The 18,764-nt window shown below is 44.0% G+C and overlaps 1 protein-coding gene across 1 annotated transcript in view; it reads right to left on the reverse strand.

The window, feature by feature from the left end:
- The window catches only part of LOC106582313 (raftlin-2), a 49,886-nt gene extending 32,392 nt beyond the window's left edge, over window positions 1–17,494 (reverse strand). The window contains exon 1 of the mRNA XM_045704811.1: window positions 16,855–17,494. Coding sequence (XP_045560767.1) covers window positions 16,855–16,993 — 139 coding nt within the window. The 5' untranslated portion in view covers window positions 16,994–17,494. The remainder of the gene's footprint in view (window positions 1–16,854) is intronic.
- Window positions 17,495–18,764: the final 1,270 nt, after the last annotated feature.

Raw genomic sequence — 18,764 nt, forward strand, 5'->3', positions numbered from 1 at the left:
AGGACTTAAAGATTGTTGTACACCAGCAGAACCCGTCCAACTTGAAGGAGCTGGAGCAGTTTTGCCTTGAAGAATGGGCAAAAATCCCAGTGGCTAGATGTGCCAAGCTTATAGAGACATACCCCAAGAGACTTGCAGCTGTAATTGCTGCAAAAGGTGGTTCTACAAAGTATTGACTTTGGGTGGGTGAATAGTTATGCACGCTCAAGTTCTGTTTTTGTCTTATTTCTTGTTTGTTTCACAATAAAAAATATCTTACATCTTCAAAGTGGTAGGCATGTTGTGTAAATCAAATGATACAAACCCCCCAAAAATCTATTTTAATTCCAATTGTAAGGCAACGAAATAGGAAAAATGCCAAGTGGGGTGAATACTTTCGCAAGCCACTGTAAATACCCCACGAGGGCTTAGATGCCCCAAGAGCACTTAGCACAAGGGACATTTAGCTTGCTATCATTCTAACTTATAAACTGATAATGAGCTCCAAACACAAATGAAAGCATGATGTTAGCATTAAAATGTACCATCCCTTAGTGTAGCAATCAATAAAAACATATGTGCTGATCCACCGTGGGCTCTGCCGCCTCAGCCACACTCTCAATCTATCATCAATGCATCCACTCTTATTTATAGAGTTCCTTATGATCTCGACGAAACAACTTTTGTTATGTCGTGATCATGAGATAAATAAGTTCTGATCGACTTAACAAGGGATTTGATATGTCCTCTCTGGACTTCCATATGATGCAGCCACCACCATGCTTGAAAATATGGAGAGTGGTACTCAATAATGTGTTGTATTATCCTCCTCCCTCTCTGCGGATGACTTCGTCAACCATTTTGAAAAGAAGGTTGACGATATCCGATCCTCGTTTGCTAAGTCAAACGACACCGCTGGTCCTGCTCACACTGCCCTACCCTGTGCTTTGACCTCTTTCTCCCCTCTCTCTCCAGATGAAATCTCGCGTCTTGTGACGGCCGGCCGCCCAACAACCTGCCCACTTGACCCTATCCCCTCCTCTCTTCTCCAGACCATTTCCGGAGACCTTCTCCCCTTCCTCACCTCGCTCATCAACTCATCCTTGACCGCTGGCTACGTCCCTTCCGTCTTCAAGAGAGCGAGAGTTGCACCCCTTCTGAAAAAAAACCTACACTCGATCCCTCCGATGTCAACAACTACAGACCAGTATCCCTTCTTTCTTTTCTCTCCAAAACTCTTGAACGTGCCGTCCTTGGCCAGCTCTCCTGCTATCTCTCTCAGAATGACCTTCTTGATCCTAATCAGTCAGGTTTCAAGACTGGGCATTCAACTGAGACTGCTCTTCTCTGTGTCACGGAGGCTCTCCGCACTGCTAAAGCTAACTCTCTCTCCTCTGCTCTCATCCTCCTAGACCTATCTGCTGCCTTTGATACTGTGAACCATCAGATCCTCCTCTCCACCCTCTCCGAGTTGGGCATCTCCGGCGCGGCCCACGCTTGGATTGCGTCCTACCTGACAGGTCGCTCCTACCAGGTGGCGTGGCGAGAATCTGTCTCCGCACCATGCGCTCTCACCACTGGTGTCCCCCAGGGCTCTGTTCTAGGCCCTCTCCTATTCTCGCTATACACCAAGTCACTTGGCTCTGTCATATCCTCACATGGTCTCTCCTATCATTGCTATGCAGACGACACACAATTAATCTTCTCCTTTCCCCCTTCTGATAACCAGGCGGCGAATCGCATCTCTGCATGTCTGTCAGACATATCAGTGTGGATGACGGATCACCAGCTCAAGCTGAACCTCGGCAAGACGGAGCTGCTCTTCCTCCCGGGAAGGACTGCCCGTTCCATGATCTCGCCATCACGGTTGACAACTCCCTTGTGTCCTCCTCCCAGAGTGCTAAGAACCTTGGCGTGATCCTGGACAACACCCTGTCGTTCTCCACTAACATCAAGGCGGTGACCCGATCCTGTAGGTTCATGCTCTACAACATTCGCAGAGTACGACCCTGCCTCACACAGGAAGCGGCGCAGGTCCTAATCCAGGCACTTGTCATCTCCCGTCTGGATTACTGCAACTCGCTGTTGGCTGGGCTCCCTGCCTGTGCCATTAAACCCCTACAACTCATCCAGAACGCCGCAGCCCGTCTGGTGTTCAACCTTCCCAAGTTCTCTCACGTCACCCCGCTCCTCCGCTCTCTCCACTGGCTTCCAGTTGAAGCTCGCATCCGCTACAAGACCATGGTGATTTCCTACGGAGCTGTGAAGGGAACGGCACCTCCATACCTTCAGGCTCTGATCAGGCCCTACACCCAAACAAGGGCACTGCGTTCATCCACCACTGGCCTGCTGGCCCCCCTACCTCTGAGGAAGCATAGTTCCCGCTCAGCCCAGTCAAAACTGTTCGCTGCTCTGGCACCCCAATGGTGGAACAAGCTCCCTCACGACGCCAGGACAGCGGAGTCAATCACCACCTTCCGGAGACACCTGAAACCCCACCTCTTTAAGGAATACCTAGGATAGGATAAAGTAATCCTTCTAACCCCCCCCCTTAAAAGATTTAGATGCACTATTGTAAAGTGGTTGTTCCACTGGATATCATAAGGTGAATGCACCATTTTGTAAGTCGCTCTGGATAAGAGCGTCTGCTAAATGACTTAAATGTAAATGTAATGTAAATGTATTGGATTTGTCCCAAACATAACACTTTGTATTCAGGACAAAAAGTGAATTGCTTTGCCAAATCTTTTGCAGTATTACTTTAGTGCCTTGTTGCAAACAGGATGCATGTTTTGGAATATTTCTGTTCTGTACAGGCTTCCTTCTTTTCACTCTGTCAATTAGGTTAGTATTATGAGGTAACTACAATGTTGTTGATCCATCCTCAGTTTTTCCTATCACAGCCAATAAACCCTGTAACTGTTTTAAAGTCACCATTGGCCTCGTGGTGAAATCCCTGAGCGGTTTCCTTCCTCTCTGGCAACTGAGTTAGGAAGGATGCCTGTATCTGTAACAAAGCTAAATGAAGTTACTTTTTAATCTCTTTCTCTGACTCTTTATCACTGAAGCGTACAGATTCCTCTTCTTCCTTGCCTAAGCAAGTTCTGTCTGACTCTGGCATCATAACTGAGAAGAATCGGAGAAGTGATGCTTTTAATCAAAATGTTATCCTCGGCAGGCTTTTTATTTGAGAGAAACGGTGGTTTAAATTGTCCCTGTGTATTGGTACACCATCCAAAGTGTAATAAATAACTTCACCATACTCAAAAGGGATATTCAAATCTGTTTTGTTTTCTTTTTACCCTTCATAATTCCACTTTGACATTATGGGGTATTGTGTGTAGGCCAGTGACAAAAAAACGACATTTAATCAATTTTAAATTCAGGCTGGTTACAACAAAATGTGGAGAAAAAAAAAATCAAGAGGTGTGAATATTTTGAGGGCACTGTACTACAGGAGTCCAGGAGATACACATGAAAGCGGAGAGCGAGTGTGATACTGTCGATCTCATGGCAAAGAGGAAGGTATCATCTTAATGTGATTATCAAGGCACTTAACCTAGTAATGTATCCATCCCTGCTAGCAGATCATTACATTAGCTAAACAGTACACCGTTCTGCCAATCAGGGTCCCTCGAGTTCACTGGAAACTCAATTGAGCCGAGCAGAATTGATTCTTCACTGTGTGTTGAACCATATCACAACGCCAGCCAGGTCGGCTGATACCACTGACCTTGTAGTCTCTTCCAAATTTAAAGAGCAACTGCCCCTAAAAAACAACATCTTGTTTAGAAAACAGCCTATGTGGCATCAATATGAGTCATTCTACTGTCATAATTTACTACAAAGTGTAAATAGAATAATTTTGGTCATAAAGTCAGTCTTGTCTAAAACTTTGTTTAGTGAGACTTGTAGTCGTGACTACATCACAACGTAAATTAAGGTTGGGTTTGTTTCAATCCTGCCAACAGCTGGCAGCACACAAGTAATCATCAATTCGGAGTGCAGCTGCATGCGACCGAATCGTAATAGCCGTGGTAAATTTGGGTTGACTTTGGATATCCCTATAGAACTCGTTAGGGACCATTGGTAAATTACACAATGTACATGTGACAATGTTACAATTCTAATAGCGCCAAATTTCAATGATTTAAAACCCTCCAACTATAAATTGTAGAAATTCATATTCAAATATTGAAAGCATTTCATGAGAACTAAAAGGTGTGCAACATGATCCATTTAGTATTATATAATTTATTGATGGTCTCTAACTAGCCCCAGAGAGAGCCTATCCGAAGTCAAACCAACTTTGCCACCGTCACATACCAGCCGACTGAAGCTAAATAATTTGTGTAACACATCCTACCTGTAAACACACACACACACACACACACACACATTTTTGGGGAAAATGCAGTGTCTTAGACCGCTGCACCACTCGGGAGGCCCATCTTTCTTTCTCTTCCTCAACTCACCCAGCTTTTTCTGACACCTACCCATGAGCCCCCTCTCTTTGGATTTACTGTAGCCAGCATCGTAGCCAGCATCCTCACCCACTACAGACACCGGACAGCCATGGACATTGACATTTGGTCAGTCCACCCTGGCCTTGATGTTAACGTCCGCAGACGGACTGGACCACATCTGAACCTATCATAGATGTATGTTTGGATAGAACAGTACAGTATAGTACAGTGAGTAGAGCACAGTACAATACTGAGTACAGTAGAGTATACTGTACCCTACTCTGTACTATTGTACTGCACTGATGTCCAAAGTTGTGAAACATGAGGAGAATGACATTCACATTTATTCATTTCTGTATAGTACAGATCAGGAACTCATGATGTAATTCTGTTACCGGGTGTAAATCCACTTCACTTACTCTAGTTCAATCACCATGTCATAGCTGACACCCCATTCTTTCTGCAGACAACTTTGAATCGTGCATAAAAACCTGAGCGAGAACACCGTAATTCCATTATCAAAGTTGGCATCTGTGCAGTTCATTTTTTATTATTATTTTTTTTCCAATGGAAATTGTTAAACAGTAGCCATTGTGCAAACCTTGAAATCAATGTTTTTTGTTTGGCATACATTTTAAAGTGAAAAAACTGAGTCAAAGTGTAATTCGGTGACAGTGGAATTGCCCATAGGTTATTGGTAGTCCTAGATCTATTTGTACCAACTCGTATGGTAATTTTCACACCAATTTTATTTACATTTTATCAGGGAGTCATACTGAGACCATAGTCTCTTTTACATATGAACCCTGAATTACAGAAATACATACATCATAATACAAAAAACAGAAGCAGAAAGAAAAACGCAGTCAAAAAAAACAATCACATTCATCAGTAATATGGTCCTCAATCAGCTTTCTGAATGGACCTAGAGGCACCAGAACATCACATTCATCAGTAATATGGTCCTCAATCAGCTTTCTGAATGGACCTAGAGGCACCAGAACATCACATTCATCAGTAATATGGTCCTCAATCAGCTTTCTGAATGGACCTAGAGGCACCAGAACATCACATTCATCAGTAATAAGGTCCTCAATCAGCTTTCTGAATGGACCTAGAGGCACCAGAACATCACATTCATCAGTAATATGGTCCTCAATCAGCTTTCTGAATGGACCTAGAGGCACCAGAACATCACATTCATCAGTAATATGGTCCTCAATCAGCTTTCTGAATGGACCTAGAGGCACCAGAACATCACATTCATCAGTAATAAGGTCCTCAATCAGCTTTCTGAATGGACCTAGAGGCACCAGAACATCACATTCATCAGTAATATGGTCCTCAATCAGCTTTCTGAATTCACCTAGAGGCACCAGAACATCACATTCATCAGTAATATGGTCCTCAATCAGCTTTCTGAATGGACCTAGAGGCACCAGAACATCACATTCATCAGTAATAAGGTCCTCAATCAGCTTTCTGAATGGACCTAGAGGCACCAGAACATCACATTCATCAGTAATAAGGTCCTCAATCAGCTTTCTGAATGGACCTAGAGGCACCAGAACATCACATTTAAGAACATTTTGAAGATTGTTCTACAAATAAGGTACAAGAAAATAAAAAGATGACTTCTCTGACTCAGTAAAGACCAAATACATTTCCAGAGCTAGCCATCCCTGAGACCGGGTGTGGTAAATCATACAGTGCCGTCGGAAAGTATTCAGACTCCTTGACTTTTTACACATTTTGTTACGTTACAGCCTTATTCTAAAATTGATTAAATAAAAAAATCCTCAGCAATCTACACACAATGACCCATAATGAAAAAGCGAAAACAGGTTTAGAATTGTTTTCAAATGTATTATAAATAAAAAAACATACCTTATTTACATAAGTATACAGACCCTTTGCTATGAGACTCGAAATTGAGCTCAGGTGCATCCTGTTTCCATTGATCATCCTTGAGATGTTTCTACAACTTGATTGGAGTCCACCTGTGGGAAATTCAATTGATTGGACATGATTTGGAAAGGCACACACCTCTCTATATAAGATCCCACAGTTGTCAGAGCAAAAACCAAGCCATGAGGTCAAAGGAACTGTCCGTAGAGCTCCGAGACAGGATTGTGTCGAGGAACAGATCTGGGGAAGGGTACCAAAACATTTCTGCAGCATTGAAGGTTTCCAAGAACACATTGGCCTCCATCATTCTTAAATGGAAGAAGTTGGAACCACCAAGAACTTTCTAGAGCTGGCTGCCCAGCCAAACTGAGCAATCGGGGGAAAAGGGCCTTTGTCAGGGAGGTGACCAAGAGCTCTGACAGAGCTCTAGAGTTCCTCTGTGGAGATGGGAGAAACTTCCAGAAGGACAACCATCTCTGCAGCACTCCACCAATCAGGCCTTTATGGTAGAGTGGCCAGACTGAAGCCACTCCTCAGTAAAAAGCACAAGACAGCCCGCTTGGAGTTTGCCAAAAGGCACCTAAAGGACTCTCAGACCATGATGAAACCAAGACTGAACTCTTTGGCCTGAATGCCAAGTGCCACGTCTGGAGGAAACATGGCACCATCCCTACGGTGAAGTATGGTGGTGGCAGCATCATGCTGTGGGGATGTTGTTCAGCGGCAGGGACTGGAAGAGTAGTCAGGATCGAGTGAAAGATGAACAGAGCAAAGTACAGAGAGATCCTTCATGAAAACCTGCTCCAGAGCACACAGGACCTCAGACTGGGGCGAAGGTTCACCTTCCATCAGGACAACGACCCTAAGCATACAGCCAAGACAATGCAGGAGTGGCTTTGGGACAAGTCTCTGAATGTCCTTGAGTTTCCCAACCAGAGCCCGGACTTGAACCCGATCTAACATCTCTGGAGACCTGAAAATAACTGTGCAGTGACGCTCATCATCCAACCTGACAGAGTTTGAGAGAATCTACAAAGTAGAATGGGAGAAACTCCCCAAATACAGGGGTGCCAAGCTTGTAGCGTCATACCCAAGAAGACTTGAGGCTATAATAACTGCCAAAAGGTGCTTCAACAAAGTACTAAGTAAAGGGTGTGAATACTTATGTAAATGTCATATTTCCATTTTTAATACATTTGCAAAAAATGTCTGTCATTATGGGGTATTGTGTGTAGATTGAGGGAAAAAAACAATTGAATCCATTTTAGAATAAGGCAAAATGTAACAAAATGTGGACAAAGCGGTCTGAAAATTTTCAGAATGCTCTGTATTTGTCCATTGTAGAAGTGCTCAGAAAGTTACTTTTTTAAACCTTAAATGACAAAACATTCAAGCAATAAAGGTGCTCAAAATGTACCCATTTTGCATACCCCACCATACCATGAGACATCCATGTCTTCATCACTGGAAAACATAAACGGTTGAGATTGATATCATTGAAAAACGTACAAAAGTTTTTATAAACATACCTTAAAACGTCAATTATCAATTATCTAAAAAGGCATAAACTCCAAGCGTACCGTGTTTTGGTGTGCCCACCATCGGTTCAGACACAAATGCTCTTGAATAAAGGGTGGGTTTCATATTTTGGCTGATACAGTACATGTACTAAAATTGGAATACAATTGAAATAGTAACTTTGAAATTGCTCCACAAAGATGGTTGGAGGTCCACACATCAGAGAATGTTGACCTGAATGGGAATATCTGTTGTTTTAAATTATGCAGTCAATTCTCCCTTGGAAACCTATTGAAATCATAGAAATATAGATAATAGAATAGACCCTGCCCATTTAAGTTGACATTCGACAGTGGCAGCCATCTTTGTGTTAGTAAAAATGTAAATTCAATTTAAACATCAATGGTGTAACAACTAAATTGCAGTAGTCTGAAGGATAGGTCCATTCTATAAATTATATTTCTATGATTGAAATGACACCCACCCTGTATTCAAGAGCATGCATCTCAGCTGATAGCAAGCACAAAAACAAAAGATTGTGAAAATAGGGTCTAAGCTACAATATATGCAAATATGAAAAAATATGAGTTTACGCGTTTAGATATTGGATTTTAAAAAGAAATATCAATTACTATTAAAATATTTTTTTCTAGAAATGATAAAATAGTTTGACAACCCTGTTTTTGATTGAATTCAAATGGATTTACTCTCCTATGAACTTAACATGTTGGTGCTCATGAGTCCTTTTACACGGAAATCCAGGTTCAGCAGTCAGAGGTCACCAACCTCAGACAGACTACTTTAGTCATACCATTTTAGAATAACAGGGTGGGTGGATACACTCATTCTCAAATCCTTCCATGTATCCTTCAATCCCATCCTCCCATCAAACTACAATATTTAATGAATACATCTGTCCATTCACCTTCATCTACAAATCCCTCCCTGTGCATTTATCCTCCAACCTAATACATCTATCCATCCATCCAACCAACCAGCTCCTTTCCATCCCTCTCTTGTATTCCTTCATCCACCCACTCAGCCCAGTAGAGCCCCAGTGGATCAGCAGTGTGATGCCCACTCTGCCCCTCTATTCACGGGCTGCTGTCCAGCCTCTGTCCTGGGTCCAGCTCTCCCCCATCCCTCCTTCCATCCACACTGACTGCGGGGCTGAACTAATAAGCTTGTGAGGCTTTAGCCATAAGCCACTTTGATGTGCTGCCCCAGGCCTCTGCTTCTGTCACAGGAAGGAGTAATGGTGCTTTAAAAAGGAGGCTAAGCTACTGGGGTGCTACTGGGCTGGGCTGCTACTGGGCTGGGACTGGGCGGGGCGTGGCTGCTACTGGGCTGGGACTGGGCGGGGCGTGGCTGCTACTGTGCAGGGAATGGGAGGGGAGCCCAGACCAGAGAGACGGACCTGTGTGTTACACTGGAGACTGGATGAATAGCCCAGCGTTGAGCTCCACTAGGGAGCTATTGGTCGAAGTGTGTCACTCTCCTTGCTCTAGAGCTCAGGTGGGACCCATCACACACAGTGAGATGACAGACACCACCCACTCAAAAATCAAATCGAATTTTATTGGTCACATACACATGGTTAGCAGATGTTAATGCGAGTGTAGCGAAATCCTTGTGCTTCTAGTGCCAACCGTGCAGTAATATCTAACAAGTAATCTAACAATTTCACACACACACACACACACACACACACACACACACGTGTAAAGGAATGAATAAGAATATGTACATATAACTATATGGATGAGCGATGGCCTGCGGCATAGGCAAGATGCAGTAGATGGTATAGAGTAAAGTATATACAATTGAAGTCGGAAGTTTACATACACCTTAGCCAAATATATTTAAACTCCGTTTTTCACAATTCCTGACATTTAATCCTAGTAAATATTCCCTGTCTTAGGTCAGTTAGGATCACAACTTTATTTTAAGAATGTGAAATGTCAGAATAATAGTAGAGAGAATGATTTATTTCAGCTTTATTTCTTTCATCACATTCCCAGTGGGTCAGAAGTTTACATACACCCAATTAGTATTTGGTAGCATTGCCTTTAAAATGGTTTAACTTGGGTCAAGCGTTTCGGGTAGCCTTCCGCAAGCTTCGCACAATAAGTTGGGTGCATTTTGGCCCATTCAGTTACACCAGCTCTGTCAGGAGGAGTCAGGTTTGTAGGCCTCCTTGCTCGCACACGCTTTTTCAGTTCTGCCCACATATTTTCTATAGGATTGAGGTCAGGGCTTTGTGATGGCCACTCCAATATCTTGATTTTGTTGTCCTTAAGCTACTTTGACACAACTTTGGAAGTATGCTTGGAGTCATTGTCCATTTGGAAGACCCATTTGCGACCAAGCTTTAACTTCGTGACTGATGTCTTGAGATGTTGCTTCAATATATCCACATAATTTTCCTCCCTCATGATGCCATCTATTTTGTGAAGTGCACCAGTACCTTCTGGTGTTCTTCGGGCTTGCAAGCCTCCCCCTTTTTCCTCCAAACATAACGATGGTCATTATGGCCAAACAGTTCTATTTTTCGTTCATCAGACGAGAGGACATTTCTCCAAAAAGTGTGATCTTTGTCCTCATGTGCAGTTGCAAACCGTAGTCTGGCTTTTTTAATGGTGGTTTTGGAGCAGTGGCTTCTTTCTTGCTGAGTGACCTTTCAGATTATGTCGATATAGGACTCGTTTTACTGTGGATTTAGATACTTGTGTCATGCACAAAGTAGATGTCCTAACAGACTTGACAAAACTATAGTTCGTTAACGAGAAATTTGTGGAGTGGTTGAAAAATCAGTTTAATGACTCCAACCTAAGTGAATGTAAACTTCCGACTTCAACTGTACATATGAGATGAGTAATGTAGGGTATGTAAACATTATATAAAGTGGCTAGTGATACATTTATTACATCCAATTATTATTAAAGTGGCTAGAGATTGCGTCAGTATGTTGGCAGCAGCCACTCAATGTTAGTGATGGCTGTTTAACTGTCTGATGTCCTTGAGATAGAAGCTGTTTTTCAGTCTCTCGGTCCTAGCTTTGATGCACCTGTACTGACCTCACCTTCTGGATGGTAGCGGGGTGAACAGGCAGTGGCTCGGGTGGTTGTTGTCCTTGATGATCTTTTTGGCCTTCCTGTGACATCAGGTGGTGTAGGTGTGCTGGAGGGCTGGTAGTTTGACCCCGGTGATGAGTTGTGCTGAACTCACTACCCTCTGGAGAGCCTTACGGTTGTGGGCAGAGCAGTTGCCGTACCAGGCAGTGATACAGCCCGACAGGATGCTCTCGATTGTGCAGCTGTAAAAGTTGAGTGTTTTCGGTGACAAGCCAAATTTCTTCAGCCTCCTGAGGTTGAAGAGGCGCTGTTGCGCTTTCCTCACCACGCTGTCTGTGTGGGTGGACCATTTCAGTTTGTCCGTGATGTGTACGCCGAGGAACTTAAAACTTTCCACCTTCTCCACTACTGTCCCGTCAATGTGGATAGGGGGGTGCTCCCTCTGCAGTTTCCTGAAGTCCACGATCATCTCCTTTGTTTTGTTGACGTTGAGTGTGAGGTTATTTTCCTGACACCACACTCCGAGGGCCCTCACCTCCTCTCTGTAGGCCGTCTTGTCGTTGTTGGTAATCAAGCCTACCACTGTAGTGTCGTCTGCAGACTTGATGATTGAGTTGGAGGCGTGCATGGCCACGCAGTCATGGGTGAACAGGGAGTACAGGAGAGGGCTGAGAATGCACCTTTGTGGGGCCACAGTGTTGAGGATCAGCGAGGTGGAGATGTTGTTTCCTACCCTCACCACCTGGGGGCGGCCCGTCAGAAAGTCCAGGACCCAGTTGCACAGGGCGGGGTCGAGACCCATGGTCTCGAGCTTAATGACAAGTTTGGGGGGGTACTATGGTGTTAAATGCTGAGCTATAGTCGATGAACAGCATTCTTACATAGGTATTCCTCTTGTCCAGATGGGTTAGGGCAGTGTGATTGCGTCGTCTGTGGACCCATTGGGGCGGTAAGCAAATTGGAGTTGGTCTAGGGTGTCAGGTAGGGTGGAGGTGATATGATCCTTGACTAGTCTCTCAAAGCACTTCATGATGACGGAAGTGAGTGCTACGGGGCGATAGTGATTAGCTCAGTTAACTTAGCTTTCTTGGGAACAGGAACAATGGTGGCCCTCTTGAAGCATATGGGAACAGCAGAATAGGGATTGCTTGAATATGTCCGTAAACACACCAGCCAGCTGGTCTGCGCATGCTCTGAGGACGCGGCCGGGGATGCCGTCTGGGCCGGCAGCCTTGCGAGGGTTAACACATTTAAATGTTTTACTCACGTTGGCTGCGGTGAAGGAGAGCCCGCAGGTTTTGGTGGCAGGCCGTGTCACTGGCCCTGTATTGTCCTCAAAGCGAGCAAAGAAGTTGTTTAATTTGTCTGGGAGCAAGACGTTGGTGTCCATGACAGAGCTGGTTTTGTTTTTGTAATCCGTGATTGACTGTAGACCCTGCCACATACATCTCCTGTCTGAGCCGTTGAATTGTGACTCTACTTTGTCTCTATACTGACGCTTAGCTTGTTTGATTGCCTTGCGGAGGGAATAGCTACACTGTTTGTATTCGGTCATGTTTCCGGTCGCCTTGCCATGATTAAAAGCAGTGGTTCGCGCTTTCAGTTTCGCGTGAATGCTGCTATCAATCCACGGTTTCTGGTTGTGGAAGGTTTTAGTAGTCACCGTGGGTACAACATCACCGATGCACTTGCTAATAAACTCACTCACCAAATCAGCGTATACATCAATGTTGTTGTCTGAGGCTATCCGGAACATATCCCAGTCCACGTGATCGAAGCAGTCTTGAAGGGTGGAATCCAATTGTTTGGACCAGCGTTGAACAGACCTGAGCACAGGTGTTTCCTGTTTTAATTTATGTCTATAGGCTGGGAGCAACAAAATAGAGTCGTGGTCAGATTTGCTGAAAGGAGGGCGAGGGAGGGCTTTGTATGCGTCGCGGATGTGAGAGTAGCAATGATCCAGAATGCTGCCAGCCCAGGTCGTTCATTCGATATGCTGATAAAATTTAGGGAGCCATGTTTTCAGATTAGCTTTGAAGTTCTTTCAGGGCAGTCGAGGTGTCTGCTTGGGGGGGATATACACGGCTGTGATTATAATCGAAGAGAATTCTCTTGGTAGATAATGTGGTCGGCATTTGATTGTAAGGAATTCTAGGTCAGGTGAACAAAAGGACTTGAGTTTCTGTATGTTGTTATGATCACACCACGTCTCGTTAATCATAAGGCATACACCCCCGCCCTTCTTCTTACCAGAGAGATGTCTGTTTCTGTCGGCGCGATGTGTGAAGAAACTGGGTGGCTGTACCGACTCTGATAACATATCCCGAGTGAGCCATGTTTCCGTGAAACAGAGAAGGTTACAATCTCTGATGTCTCTCTGGAAGGCAACCATTGCTCGAATTTCGTCTACCTTTCTTTCAAGAGACTGGACATTGGCGAGTAGTATACTCGGGAGCGGTGAGCAATGTGCCGCCTAGGGAGCCTGACCAGAAGACCGCTCCGTCTGCCCCTTCTGCGGCACCTTGGTTGTTTTGGGTCGCCTACTGGGATCCGATCCATTGTCCTGGGTGGTGGTCCAAACAGAGGATCCACTTCGGGAAAGTCGTATTCCTGGTTGTAATGTTGGTAAGTTGACGTTGCTCTTATATCCAATAGTTCTTCCCGGCTGTGTGTAATAAGACTTAAGATTTCCTGGGGTAAAACAATGTAAGAAATAATACATAAAAAAACAAAGTACTGTATAGTTTCCTAAGAACGTGAAGCGAGGCGACCATCTCTGTTGGCGCCAAAAGCTTCCCTTTCTCTGCTTCCCTGGCCACTCACTCGTCTAGAGATTTCACTGTGATCTGGACTTGCCAGGATCTTATTATCTGTTATCTCAGTCTAAGGTGTTTGTGTGCGTTTTGAGTGAGTGTGTTTTGTGTGCGCATGTCTGTAAATATATATGATTGTTCAGTCTGTTGGAATGTGATGAGCATGTTTTTATGTCAGCAAATTGGCCATCTGATTGAGTTTTTTGGTGCGTTTGCATGCATGCTTGACTGTGATGTTGTTTACTTGCACTGTGTGTGTGTCAGAAATGTTTATTTATTTCAAGGAGAACCGAGGGAGAGGAGAGGGAACGTGTTATGGGTTCTAACTAATCCCCAATCATCAGGCAGGTCCAGTGTTGATGTTAATACTAAAGCCCACTGGTTTGGCCTAAAGCCCAGAACAACAATGAAGCAGATCATAGGTGGGTGATTAAGGACATTGGTTCTAATCCTTAATAATCTGTTTAGCTCTGCCTCACACTGAAACATCTGTCTCAGAGGCTCTGCAGCAGAAAGCATGGTAATCAGTCAGCCTGTCTATCTATCTATCTATCTATCTAGTGGAATGCACTGGTACTGGAGGTCATTGGAGTCACTTGGCCTGGTACTGGAGGTCATGGGAGTCACTTGGCCTGCTACTGGAGGTCATGGGAGCCACTTGGCCTGCTACTGGAGGTCATGGGAGCCACTTGGCCTGCTACTGGAGGTCATGGGAGCCACTTGGCCTGCTACTGGAGGTCATGGGAGCCACTTGGCCTGCTACTGGAGGTCATGGGAGCCACTTGGCCTGCTACTGGAGGTCATGGGAGCCACTTGGCCTGCTACTGGAGGTCATGGGAGCCACTTGGCCTGCTACTGGAGGTCATGGGAGCCACTTGGCCTGCTACTGGAGGTCATGGGAGTCACTTGGCCTGCTACTGGAGGTCATGGGAGCCACTTGGCCTGCTACTGGAGGTCATGGGAGCCACTTGGCCTGCTACTGGAGGTCATGGGAGCCACTTGGCCTGCTACTGGAGGTCATGGGAGTCACTTGGCCTGCTACTGGAGGTCATGGGAGTCACTTGGCCTGCTACTGGAGGTCATGGGAGTCACTTGGCCTGCTTCTGGAGGTCATGGGAGTCACTTGGCCTGCTACCGGAGGTCATGGGAGTCACTTGGCCTGCTACTGGAGGTCATGGGAGCCACTTGGCCTGCTACTGGAGGTCATGGGAGCCACTTGGCTTGGGAAAAATACAGTATCAACAGCAAGCATCAAATGTGGCTAAGATCCCCCACATAGAATAAAGATAACTCTGTGACACAGCCAGACACGCAATACATAAAGGCATGAAAAGCAGTAGGCACAGCAGTCCTTTTTATTCTTGACCAATGAGCATCAAATTAAAAACATCATATTTTTGTTGCATTTCCAGACACTTTTTGGAGTGTTCCTGTTATTCAACAGTGTGTGGATGTCTATCTATTATACACAGGCCTAGAGACAGACACGAGGCACTCTGACATAGCAGAGAGAAAGAGGTATTCTTGTGATGTGCTTTGCCTCGGAGACATCTGCAGGCCAGGTGCTCGGCACTCGGGAACGGAGCTCAGTCACGTTCAGGGTTATGTATGCTCCAAAAAAGACCCTCAGGACATCTATTATACAGCTTCTCTCTGTCTCCAGTCACCGCTCCTCATTTCAATAACATACTCAAGGTATTTAGGGTTGAACTTGACAACCTGTACCACAGTCTTATTATGTACATAGTAGTACTAGACATATCATTTGATATTTAAAATAAGTAGTACAGTATTTCAATAAGGTATATGAGGCCATGTTTTCTTCTTTACCAGGTTTCGGTTGGTTATGGAAGTCACAACCAGCCTACACAGACGGAGACTCCTAAATCCAGTTTAACTGCCCATGGTAATATTTGGCTGGTGTGGAGGAAACCCATGACTTTCTGCTGATCTCCCAAAAAAGGCTGTTTTAAACAAACACACACACGCTTATTGAGAATATACTCAAATGAATTGACTATGTCCAGATAATAAATGGTCTGTGCTGTAGAATAAGAGTGACTGTATGAACTCTATCAACTAGTGGGCTTTAATCCTAACCCCTGGGCTGGGCGCCATGCCACTCTTTACTGTCAGCCCAAACCCAATAATCACATCTAAAGCTCATATCCACGATGACACAGAGGTACCACAGTGAGCAAGAGAGTGGTGGCTCCCCAGGGAGTCCCAGTCGACAGAGGCCAATATGTAATTTGTATTAGAGCAGGGTTTCCCAAACCGGGTCATGGGGTGAACGTTTTGGGTTTTTTCCCTAGCTCTACACAGCTGACCAACTCACCATCAAGCTTAGATGATTTGAATCAGATGTGTAGTGCTAGGGAAAAAAGACAAACCCTGTATTAGGATGGCATTGATGACCATTATTTGATTTCAACACCATTGTTTCGATTCTACCAGACACTTTATAAACCAACACTCAATTCAAAAGGACACAAGCCACTGTTAACATGGTCGGCTATACTTAATCAGAATTTCCCTTCCAAATCGGCCATGGGCACAACATCAGTCAGCATGAGTTTCCAAAGCTCCTCATGTTGTCGGGATTACACTAAAAAAATGTTCTGTCTGACGAAGCCTGTTGTGGCAGTTCCAGATGATCATAAATCATATTATAATGTGGTGGCGGGTGTCTGCAGTAGTAGGTACTGTATCGTTCATCCCACATGGATGCGCGCACGCACGCAAAATAATTCCTGACCTATTTCTCTGGATAATAAAATGACAGCGGTTGATAAGAGAACAGAGTAGCCAGGGCACAGGAATCAGGATACACATGTAGTTCGTTCCAATTAGGATCAGCCCAAAGAAAGACGCTTGTATTTGAAAAATAAATCTTCCATACATTGTAAAAATGGGGACAAGACTTTGAAGTAGCCCAGGTTACTTCATAAGAAAATAGTAATTCATGTTTTTCTTAGTTTTCTTGCATTCAGTTAGTGTAGCAGAGTCAATATCTAAAGAAACATTGTTTAGAATAAATCCAGAGTAGCCCGTTTTGTTTTATCAATGAATGTGAGATGATATCCTAACGCATACCTTCCAAACTGAAGTCCAGTAGCACATACTCGTAAACGGTGTCTGTTATGGTCTCCACTTGCGGTCTCTTCAGAGTGGAGTATATCTTCCCGGGGCTACTGTCCTCCGGGTCTTCCAGTTTCCTCAACCCGCAGCCCATAGTGCCGTGGCGAGATATCCAGCTCACACTAACCGGGCACGATGACGGTTAGCCTACAAACAGAGCTTTGCTATTGCTATAAAGTTAACCGGATTGCTCCATCCCCAGTCGGTTGACGCTATATATCCGTTTGACGTTGCCCCCGGATAATCACTGTCATAGGCAACCAAAGAACGCACAATAAAATAAAAAATATGCAATTTTATATTTTCTGTAAATAGTTATTTTTCAACGCACCGTGCAGCTCTCGCGCCCTCGTTCTTGGGAGAAAAAAACTGAAAAAGTTACAATAATTGAGAACTTCTCCACCACTGCGCGCGAGCGGCTGCTTTGTTGCTAACGTCGATTTATTGGCAACAAATCCACTTTTAGTTTTCTTTCCGCCTATCAAATTATATTATTCGTATCATCCACTTAAAAAAACGAGTGATTTTAGTAAAGCAGAATAATAAATGTGTGAGTGATTCATGATAGCCAAAGCGTGGCTGCTCGCAGGAGGGAGAAAACATGGGAGGACCGAAGGCGAGGAGGTGATTTGTGCAGCATGATATGGCCTGTATTTTAATGGCTGCTTGGTTTATTTACTAAATATAAATATTTCTGTAGTCTAAAGATGTAGCACACTGGGCACAGACGTCAGTTCAACGTCTATTTTTGATTTAGGCTCAATTTGGTTGAGTTGTCAACTAACATAAATTCAACATGAAATATCACTATGACATGGAATTTAGGTTGAAGGTTGAGAACAAGACGAAACACCCTTACTTTGATGACTTTCTGCAAATCAACATCATCACATTTAATTTTGGGGTTGAAAAGGGCGTGGAAACAATGTTGATTCAACCAGTTTTTGCCCAGTGAAGCCTAGTGATGTTGGGCTCTGTAATCTGTATAGAAAAACCATTGCAGGTTCTCAATGAAGTTGTTTTATGTAATGAGGCAATACTCATATACATTTACAACACCAGTAGATACTTTTGAATGCATTGCTATGATTCAAAGCCACTGGAGATAAAGTTCAAAGAAAGTGAATGAAACTTGTGACAAAGGCATGATTTCACCTGCTCAAAGATTTATACACCAAATCCTTTATTTCACCTGGCCAGTCATTTTCATTATGACACTGTTGGACCATGATTAACTATACAGATGGACCATGATCTTCCTAGTTCAAGGAAGATCATGGTCCATCTGTATAGTTGACAGTCGGTCTATCGATCCAGCTTTTCACTACTTGTCAACAATGAATTGGAGGACCATTATGACTCCAATGAAAAGCTCTGAGCGAGAGATTATTGAGAGTGGTGGGCGTTTTGTCCATTGTCCATCTCAATTGAAGTTTTTTTACCAATGGAAAATGATTTCCCTTAGATTAATCAATTCTATTACGTAATATCCTGTCACGAGAATTTTGCTATCTCAATGTTTTAACTGAACTATTTTATAGCTTTGACCAAGTCCCAGAGGTTGTAATGCTCTGGTTAATGAAGAATTAGACAAAGTCTCAGATTCTGCAATAGATCAATACTTTATTCAGAGAGCGCTCTGTCTTCAAAATGAGAACACAATCTTTTTATAGCACACACACACACAAATGAACTCACATCAGTAGAAACTCCACCTCTCTTTAGGTGGGCTGTATTTTTCCAAAGTTCACATACATTGTTTATCACCCTTCTGCAACATGTTTCATCATCTTCTGCAAGCCTAGCCATTTCTAACATTTTCTCCTCCCTAGGGTGGGGAGGCCTCTTTCCAGTTATTAGTGTCA

Source organism: Salmo salar, chromosome ssa21, assembly GCF_905237065.1.
Source record: "Salmo salar chromosome ssa21, Ssal_v3.1, whole genome shotgun sequence".
NCBI lineage: Eukaryota > Metazoa > Chordata > Actinopteri > Salmoniformes > Salmonidae > Salmo > Salmo salar.